Source organism: Propithecus coquereli, unplaced genomic scaffold (assembly GCF_000956105.1).
Source record: "Propithecus coquereli isolate 6110/MARCELLA unplaced genomic scaffold, Pcoq_1.0 Scaffold313, whole genome shotgun sequence".
Classification (NCBI taxonomy): domain Eukaryota; kingdom Metazoa; phylum Chordata; class Mammalia; order Primates; family Indriidae; genus Propithecus; species Propithecus coquereli.
The window spans coordinates 822,001-832,706 of record NW_012148764.1 but is presented as its reverse complement, the minus strand read 5'-3'; the positions used below and the strand labels follow the sequence as shown (position 1 = coordinate 832,706).

Sequence of the window (10,706 nt, the reverse complement as noted above, 5' to 3'; positions counted from 1 at the left end):
GACCGAGCGGTACTCTGGAGTACTCTTTTGCCTGTGCTGGGAGTGCAGAGTCAAAGCTGCCCGGCCAGGTGCCTCGTTCCTGTCTCCTGATAGTAGGTATGGGTACAGTTGGAGGGACTTGCTCCCCAGCAGAGGAGAGTGAAGCTTTCTCGATCTTTCTGGGAGCTTTGGGTGTGAAAACTGTCCTCCGCCCAGCACAAAATGAGAGGAAGGGGGTGGAAGGGGTGCGGGGAGCCGGTCTGCGTTGCTCAGGGCGTGACGGGCGCAGGTGAGCAAGTGAGTCCCGAGGGGAGCATCTGCCTGGACCACAGACAGGTGGGGAAACGCAGACGCGGCCCGGCCCGGGCGGTGTAAGCTGTACCTGTGCACGGCGCCGTCTCTCAGCTACGCCTGACGACTCTGGAGCCTGTGGCCTCCTCCCCTCCCCTGCGGCCGCAGGTCCCGGCCCGGCCCCGCCCCGCCCTGCCCCGCCCCGGGCTCGGGGCTCCTCTGGGGAGCCGGGCGCGCGGAGGGTGCCGAGGTCTCGGCGGCCAGGAGGATGGCCAAGGTCCCGGAGCTGGAAGACACTTTGCTGAAGGCGCAGCCTTTGCCCCAGCTGTCCCCTGAAATCCGGGAAGACTGCTGTGCGCAGCTCCTGGGCAAGGGCTTGCTCGTCTATCCCGAGGAAAGAGCGTACCTGGCGGCTGAGTCGCAGCCCGGGGGCGAGCAGGGCAGCGGGGAGAAAGGGGAAGCCCCGGAGCTGCCGGTAGGAGTTAAATCAGGTGAGTGCCCCATCCCGCGATGCGATTGGGACGACGATGTGTTCTAAGAAGGGCATCCAATAACAAAAATGAACACATCCCACACATACATACAGGGTATATAGAGTGTTCTCTCCAAATCTTCGTATTTCCTCAGGAAAAGTCAACTGGAGATCAACTCTAAGGGATTTTGCACTGCTCTTCTCCTCCCCACCCTCGAGTGGGCTACACCTTTGAAGTTAGGGTGCACTAAGAAACTACTTAGGTAATTTTTATGTTCTGTTTTTCTTTATCATCCCTTCAACTGGTAATCAGAAATGCATTTGCACGATGGTAACTTTTCCTCTGAAGAAGAGGATGCGGACAATCACGACAGCAAAACCAAAGCAGCCGATCAACACCTGTCTCAGAAGAAAACCATCACGCAGATTATGAAGGATAAAAAGAAGCAGACACAGCTCACGCTGCAGTGGTAAGACTTGCCCACAGGGGTACACTGAAGTAAGTGAAGTTTCCAAAGCTAGTGTCTTCAGGATCTTTGCTTTTCACAGTTTGCTTCTCCCTCTTACTTTTTGGTGAAGTTTGAAAGACTGATTAGAATTTAATCCAGAATTTTTTTTCACTGAATGTTTAGAGGCATATTCTAGTACCGATGAAAAATGATCTGCAATACAAATAAAAACAACATTGCTTTGTTCATTATTGACTAAAACCGTAATTTCTTCAAATGTAAGTAATAATGAATGTTTTCATGACTTACTTGCTTAACATACAATCAGTTTGGTCCTTTTATGTTTGTTATTTAGTAGTTTTTGCATTTATGAAACATGATTTTTAAAAACAATTTGAAAAGAGGAAGGATATTAGCACTGGCTTTATCCATAAGAGGGCAAATTAAAAATAGTGTATTTGCCATAAGATAAAATGCATTTGAAGTAGAAAACATAGAAAAATCAGTTAAGATATCATTATTAACTTACAGATATTCAACTATTTTTATAGCACCTGTCATATGTGATTTATTTTAATGAAATATCACAAATTGGATTTTGTGGAAAGTCTTTTAAAACGAAAAGTAGTATGTCAATAGGATTTCAACATAGAACATGTTGTAATATTTATTTCAAAGAAAGAGGGAGCTAAAGTAAAAACATAATATTAAGTTTCCCTACATAGTAGGAAGAAATAGGCATATAAATTTGTTTCCAAATTCTAAGTAATAAACAAATTACTATAAAGAGCTACTTGTTTGGTGATTAATTACATAACCTATTTATATGCAAAGATAATCTAAACCTTAGAAAAATACAATGAAAAAATAGGCTCTAAACTTAGTAAACTTTATTTTTATTTATTTAAACGTTAAATCACAATTTGCATATACTATTTTTTGTGATTATATGCTTGAACCCTTTCAAATATTTGAAATATAAACCAAATATTCCCCTAAAGTTATAGTTTAACTATTGAAGTTAATGTCATGATTACTGGTTAAGAATACACTAGAGCAGTAAATAATTGAGTTAACTATCTAGAATATTTAGAATATAACTATTTTCATTAGGATAAGTGAGGCAAAATTGTTTTGATTTCAGATATGTTATTGAAGTGTTTTGAGTGATCACTCTCACTTTTTTCCATTCAAATTGAGTCAGTGGAAACAACCTTGGGTTTTTATTTTATAAATCTGTGCACATTAAGATTAAAGAAATAAAATCATACCCCTAATTAACATTGTAGTTATGTCTAGGATTACTCAATATTTTGAAGACAAAGGCAATGCCTACAACAATATCAAAATAGCCAGATGAAAGTGGACATTATATTCGTGTAATTAAAATATAATTTTAAATAGCTAAATGCTTCTCATAACAATTTTCATATTTTTAAAACTATAAACCACTGTCATTTTTGTTTGGATTTTCCACACTATCTTCTAAATAATGAATGTTATACATTTAAAAACTGAGTTATTTGTATTTTCCTTTAAGATTATAGATTATCTTGGGAGTGTAACAACTAGAACTGAAAATCAAAGTGAAAAAGCTGGCTGATTAATTCCAATTTTCACTGTCAACTAGATGTTTGATTTTATGCATATGAATTGGTTTTATGTTTTGAAACACTAGCTCTTAGTGGGTTTTGGTCTTTGTTTTTTCTTTATAGAAATACTTTACCTGCTAAGGGAATACCTCCTTTAGCCTTTATCTTGTGCACATTGGAAATATGTTAAATCAGAAGTCTTGAAGGGTTTCACCCGATTTCAATCTGAATGCATACTCTATATTGCATTGTTCCTACATTGGAATTATGATCTTACTATACATAGAATTGGTATAAGTAAATTTTAGCCAGAATTACCCACTGAACTATTGGAAAAACTGAGACTAGAATATAGAAGTTCTGATTTCTAGATTGCTGTTCATATAGTTGTAACATAAATATATATATATATTGCATTTATATAAATTATACTTAATTACAAATTAAATAGAATTACTCTAAAGTTTTAAAGTTTATGTAATTATTTTTATAATATAGAGTTGAAGTTTTATATGTTATGTTTGGAGCCATCTATAGAGATGGAAACGTTATGTTTCAAATGTACAGGATATTTCAGATAATTACAGTACTGACCACAGTAAAACGTGTAGGAATAGAAATAGATGAGTATCGTCTAGACTTACATAAAATGAGCTTCTCCTTATATATTTTGCAAATGAAAGCATCACCATCTTTCCCTAACTATTAAGGGTTCAGGATGAGAGAATGTAAGCGTTTGCCAGCCTGAAGCATGGCAGCCCTTAGGTGTTGAGGATGTTCTTTTAAAAACCCATCATCTTCAATTTCACCATTCATATTTATATATCACAGAGCAAACCATGGTGAACAATGAGGCTTGTATAGAAGTAAAACCTAATATTTGTGATGTGGACCAGGCAGGCATGGCAGGAATGCACTAGCAGATGTTCACTGGGGTTCTCACTCTTCTAACATTAACACCGGTGATCTGATTTTTAAAAAATATTCAGAAAAAAGGAATTGTACTCATGTCTACTCATTAACTTATTTACATAAAGTCTATATTCAAAACGGGAATTAAGTCAATTAAGAAAGGGAAAGAAAAGGAGCGGTAAAGAAAAGATTTGACCTAATTTTTGGCCTTTTTTCTTAGGCTTGAAGAGAATTACATTGTATGTGAAGGAGTTTGCTTACCACGGTGCATTCTTTATGCACACTATTTAGATTTCTGCAGGAAAGAGAAATTGGAGCCAGCCTGTGCGGCCACCTTTGGAAAGGTAAATGGCACATATTGGCTATATTGACTTACAACTAAAGTCATGTCAGACAGACACTATGAAAATAAAATCATCTGAGCAAGTTCTGTTAGAGAATATGAAGACATTTGCTTTTCAGACATAAATGAAATCTCTTAAGGATTATGTTTGGAACTAGTATATGTTTATACCTTGATTTTGAATATTAGAACCCTGGTATCAGAAGATCTAATGTGAACTTAAAGCAAGCTCCATTTAGCACTTGCCTTTACAGAGGGAATATGTTAAAATCATAAAAGCTTTAAAGAGTATGATATGGTGTGTTGAGAAGCAAAATTAAACAGAGGTGCCAAGTCTCTTGTTACGGATATTGGTGCTTATCCTCATTATTTAGGTAGTCCAAATATATGAGTTTTTAATAGGTTCTATTCTATTACCTAAGCAGTTCTTCTAATTCTCCATTTCACTTTGAGTATGTTTACATCCCAAACTCCATATTTTATGATGGGATTGGTTAAATTTCTTTCATTTAAAAACACTTCTTTCTACCCAATCTATATGGTTAGGATAGGAATCTATAGAACTGACATTACTATAATTAAATATATTGACATCCTCATGAGAATCAGGAAACAATATCAATTTTTTGGAAAAGCCTTATTCTTTGAGATTCTTGTCATGCTCTGCTGTCTAAGAACATAGAATATCCCAGAAAAACTGTTGGAAGGTTGGCTCTCAAAAATATTGTACCTCATATAAACTGAAATCTGAATTCTAACCTGTAGAGGGACTCAGTGTCCAGAAAATAATGAATACTATGGTCCAGCTCCCCAATTTTTTAAAAAAATTACTTATTTATTTTGAAGACCTATCTACTTATGGAGGCAGTGCAATATGGCACATGGTAATCAAGTGATTTAGATTCTGGCCTAAACTGAGTAATTTGTTGTGAGACCTTCTGAAAAGCACTTAATCTCTTCAAAACTCAGTTTACTCATTCTATAAAATGAGAACGTTAGATAAGACAACTTTAGGTGTCCATGTTAGCATTACCATTTTGTGAGTTATGGCAATAATTCTTAACTATTTGGGGGTCATGAAGCACCTTGAATATCCAATAAAAACTGTAGACCCAGTCCCCAAGAAATTAACATGTATGTAAAATTTGCCATTGAGCTCTCTGAAGTTCATGTGTGACTCTCCTGAGATCCAGGTTAAAACTCCTGTTTTATGTAGAAGACATTTTTGATCTCTAATCAGATCCCAATTTTAGCAAATTTAGAGAAAGGAACATACAAAAAAAATTTTTGTAATACTATCATGGAGATCCAGTAAGACAGAGGAAGTTTCATGTGTCCTTTCAGGGTTGAGGATAGATATTTAATTGTGGGTGGGTTTCTTTTTGGAGTCATGAAAAACCCCAAATATTCCCACTTGTTATGTAAATAAAGTAATAACTGCTTTGGTAGTAACATCAAGCAAATGCAGATATTGATCTGCCCTGGAAATTGACACAAGGGCAGTAGAATACTCCAATCAAAAAGTACTTCCCTGCCTCTGCTGATGTATTTCTTATCAATATGTGTAAGATATTACTTTGTCCAGACCAGTATTCATTTGCAGTTCACTCCGAGTTCATTTACTATCTCCAAGTAATTGGCTATGAGGGGCTTGCATTAGAACCAAAGGCTTTCTATTAAATAAAAACTAAAGTTATTGTCTTTGCCTCACCCAAGCGAGGCTTAGAGGCATGCCCTTCCCCTCTACAATGCTCACCGCATCCATTAGTTGTGAGCTTACCCCTCCCAACCCCCTAATCCCTGGAGAATATTACTACCATGTGAGCACCATAGTGTTGATCAGTTAGTGCCAATTTGATGGCGAGTACATGTGGAGCACATTCTTCCAATCTTGTGACACCTCACTTCGGATAATGGGCTCAAGCTCTATCCAGGAAAATATATGAGGTGCTAGATCACTGTCGTTTCTTATAATTGAGTAATATTCCATTGTATACATATACCAAATTTTAATAATCCACTCATGAATTGACGGGCATTTGGGTTGTTTCCACATCCTTGCTACCTAGTGGTTTCCTTTAACTGTACTTTTATAATTATTCATTTATAAATGCATTTGTGCAATTGTTTGATTAGCATCACTCACTGCCCCACTGAGCTTTGGACTCCATATAAAAAGGCACCATTTTTATTTTTTTCACTATTTTATCTGTAGTACTTTGCATGGTAACAAGCATATTACCAGCTCTTGTTTTGTTCATTTTTAAGTAATGATTAAATAAACAATCGAATGAGAAAAAAATAAATAATTTAAAAATAAATAAAAACTAAAGTTATTGTCTTTCTTTTTAGACAATTCGCCAGAAATTTCCCCTTCTAACCACACGGCGGCTTGGAACAAGAGGCCATTCAAAGTAAGATACATCAATGAACGCATATCAGATTTTGCCCTTGTACATGAGGATTGACACAAATGAAAAATAAGTATTGTCTTTGTCAGTGAATAGAAACAGTTATTCTCTTCTTGATGAAGCGGACTTTTACCAACTGTGAGAACCCAAAAGAACAATTTTAGAGTAATGTCTAAAAAGCAAAATTTACACAGAAAAATCGTAATATCTTGTTCTTTCAGATGAAACAATCTTAAAGCCATTACTGGAGGCACCAGTGCCGTGAAGGAGAAATGTATGAGACTAGCTGTAGGGACCAGGCAGACCCGACAACATTCCTGAAGAACCAGACCAAGTCAGGGAGGGAAGAGCTGCGAGAGGGAAGGAAGTGCCCTAGCAGGCTTCCGGTTCTTCCTCAAGTTTTTCTGCCAGACAATAATTTCTTACTATCCTCTCTCTTCTCTATACAACAAATGGCATGCACAAATGGCCTTTTAAATTATCTCTTCACATAAATATAAACATAAAATAAGCTGTGGACTATTCCCCTTCTTGGTATCTTTACTTTTCTTCTCTCTTGTGGCAATCTCTGGAGAACCCTCAGTGACAGGTTCTCATTCATCAGTTATTTCCTCTGTCCACTATATTTTCAGTGTCTCCTTTCCTTCTGCCTACAAGCATATCCAGATCTCTTTTACACTAAGAAAAAAACCACATCAAACCTGCTATATGATGCCTGCTATATGGTTGCTCTATTATTTTCCTTCTCTTTGCTATTTGTTGAAAAACTAGCTACCTGCTCACTTCCCCTACCACTGATCACATCCCTCTAACCTGGTCCATTTCTTACCTGGGCAAAAAAAACAATGGCTCCCTTTTACTGCTACTCATCTTTCTTGGCTCCTGTCTAGAATTTGAACCTGCTGATAACACCCTCTTAAAATAAATACAGCAAATTCCCCTATGACTTCTCTGTCATTGCACTGCCCAGGTCCTCTGCCCTAGTCTACCACTCCTTTTCTAGCTTGTCCACTGTCTCCTTCTGCCCTGACATCTAGTCCAGCACTGACCAATGGAAATATAATGCCACATATTTAAGTCAAAAATTTCTAGTAGCAACATTAAAAAATGAAAAAGAAACAAGTAAAATTAATTGTAATGTTTTATTTAACCCAATTTACCTAAAACATTATCATTTCACCATGTAATCAGTATAATAAAAATAATGAGATATTTTATATTCTTTTTTCACGTTAAGTTTTTTGTTTATTTGTTTTTGTTTTTGTTTTGAGACAGAGTCTCACTCTGTCGCCCTGGCGGGAGTGCAGTGACATCATCCTAGCTCACTGCAACCTCAAACTCCTGGGCCCAGAGGATCATATTGCCTCAGCCTCCTGAGTAGCTGGGACTACAGGCAAGCACCACCAGGCCCAGCTAATTTTTCTATTTTTAGTAGAGATGCATCTTACTCTTGCTCAGGCTGGGCTCGAACTCCTGAGCTCAAACGATCCTCCTGCCTCAGCCTCCCAGATTGCTACGATTACAGGCGTGAGCCACCATGCCTGGCCCGTACTAAGTTTTTGAAATCCAGTATGTATTTACACTTACATCTTAATTCAGACTAGCCACATTTCACGTGCTTATATTTGCCTAGTGGCTACCCTATTGGCTAGCTCATCTTTGGTCACTTGCCAAAAAATAGGTCCTACTTCTTGAATTCTCTTGAATTTGTCTCTCCTCATGCCTACTTTCATAACCTTGCCTCAACTCTGTCTTTCTAGTCCATGTAATACAATTTTTCCAAACTGACCTTTTAAAGTTTAGATTCCATCACATCTCTCCCATGTTTAGAAACTCTCACTGGCTCATAATTCTATTAAAGACAAACTTTTCTCACCTTGGCATGCAAGGTTCATTTTGATATAGTCCCAACCTATTTTACTATTTTACCATCTACTTCTCACTCTTTATCATGTGGCCTATGCTCTCAGCAAGTTATTACCCCAGACCCTTTGCTTCACCCCCAGCTGTCAGTCTTTTGTTTATGTTGCCTTCCCTGCTGAGAATGCCCTCTTCTCTATATGTATGTTGAAATTTTACCCATTTAAAAGAATGTCTCATGAACTTCTTCCTTTTCTTAATCTCCTGATTTATTGTAGGCTCTTTCTCTGCACCCTGATAGCAGTTTGTTGGTGTCTGTCTTAATAGGAGATTAATTTATCCCCTCCCCAAACAGATAGTAAGTATTGTGGGGATAGAAAAGTTACCTCATTCACTTTTATATCCTTTCTGGTGTCTGATACATAATAATTATCAATTAATACTTATTTAACTGCTTTACTTATTATTAATTAAAATACTTATTTTAATTGATTTAATTGATTAATGCTAGCAGTATTGTAGTCTGGGAAGGAGAAATAAAATGTCAGATTGAAACAGATAAAATTAGTCCTTTCCTTCTAGTGAAGTAAGCTTTATTTCAAAATTGACTCAATTTAAGTGACTGGTTTCTACTGAATTTGATTCCTACTGGATTGTGTAGGTGGAGGAAAGATCAGATAGTGTTTAAAGTAAATAGATGGAGGGAAAGAGGCAAAGCAATGCAGAGAAATCCTCTTGACAGGGTCTACAAGAGGGTGGGCTGGCAAGCTGTAGAAAGAATCAATTAATCCTAGAAGGAGCCTTCAGGATTAGGGATGAATCATTAACTTTGTCCGTTGTGACAAAGTGAGGCTGTAGTACTTAGGTTGATGTAACAACATGTGGTGACTTCTGGCAATTTATTTGAATCTAAGAGCCAGAGATGTGCCCAAGGGCAAAGTGTTAAAAATTTGAATTTTTTTCCACCTTGCTTATATGCCATTTGCTTTTTATGACATGACTATTAAAATTTTTGGTATTTTTATATCATGTAGAAAAATAAATTTTCCATATTTAAACTTGGAATGTTGAAAGATATAGCAAGATGTAAAGTTTGTGCATCTTATAAATGGTAATGTTTTGATGTAATTATTCTTAACCAGGTAGTTTTCCTGCCTTTATTTCCAAGAAATATCCTTGGATTTTATTTTGGAAGATAGTATATCAAAAGGCAGTATGTCTAGTGGTTAGGCACATAGGGTTTAAAGTTGGACAAATCTAAGCATGAATCCCATACTTCCATATATAGCTGTGTGACACTGGATGGATTATTTAGCTTTTCATTAGTAAAGTGGGTGTACAATATCCATAGGATTGTTGTCAGGGTTAAACAAGATTAAGTACAGGAATGAATGGAGGAGCAAACATGCTTTCAAACTCACTATCCTTAATAACATGAAATTTATGGCTCAATGAATCAAAAAAATGAGCAATACAATTAGAAGTTATTGAGTACTACACACACAGAGACACATACACTCATTATCTCTAATCCTTGCAATAATGATAGAAGATAAAAATTACTATGTTTTGCAAATGAGGAAATTGCAATTCAAAGGTTATTGACTTGCCCAAGGCCACACAGGTACTATACAATAACAATGTTGGCATTTAATTCAAGGTTTATCTGACTCTAAAGTTTATGTTATATCCACTAGTAAAAGGAGGGAAGTCTACTTTTTCCTCGATATCAGTCATAGCAACAAAATAATTGTTTAATTGTTTAATTATTTTGACTTTTTGAAGTATGTTTTATTAAGATTATGTTTACTGATCTAACAGTTCTTAAGATGTATTAATAGATTAGATTCTTCTTCAAAGAGCCAACTGCACTTTCTCAAGCGTCAATTATAAAGCATTTTATTTAGAGATATTTATGTTTTATATAAAAGCAAATTTTCAGCACAAATGCAACTTTACTTTCTGCCTTTTAATTTTTGTCCTAAATATTTCTCTGTTAGCATATTATCTTCACAACCATTATTTCTAATGGCTGTCTAATATTTCATAAATTTATACTTTATGAAAAATATTTTTATGTCTATAGAAATATGAACAATCGAATGAGAAAAAAATAAATAATTTAAAAATAAATAAAAACTAAAGTTATTGTCTTTCTTTTTAGACAATTCGCCAGAAATTTCCCCTTCTAACCACACGGCGGCTTGGAACAAGAGGCCATTCAAAGTAAGATACATCAATGAACGCATATCAGATTTTGCCCTTGTACATGAGGATTGACACAAATGAAAAATAAGTATTGTCTTTGTCAGTGAATAGAAACAGTTATTCTCTTCTTGATGAAGCGGACTTTTACCAACTGTGAGAACCCAAAAGAACAATTTTAGAGTAATGTCT

General features: G+C 36.3%; 1 protein-coding gene across 1 annotated transcript in view; it reads left to right on the top strand.

Moving 5' to 3' along the window:
- The first annotated feature begins 480 nt into the window (after positions 1-480).
- Positions 481-10,706, top strand: part of RFX6 (regulatory factor X, 6) — a 58,382-nt gene continuing 48,156 nt past the window's right edge. Inside the window, exons 1-4 of the mRNA XM_012650124.1 lie at positions 481-761; positions 1,056-1,212; positions 3,916-4,039; positions 6,391-6,452. Of these exons, the coding sequence (XP_012505578.1) occupies positions 539-761; positions 1,056-1,212; positions 3,916-4,039; positions 6,391-6,452 (566 nt within the window). The 5' untranslated portion in view covers positions 481-538. The remainder of the gene's footprint in view (positions 762-1,055; positions 1,213-3,915; positions 4,040-6,390; positions 6,453-10,706) is intronic.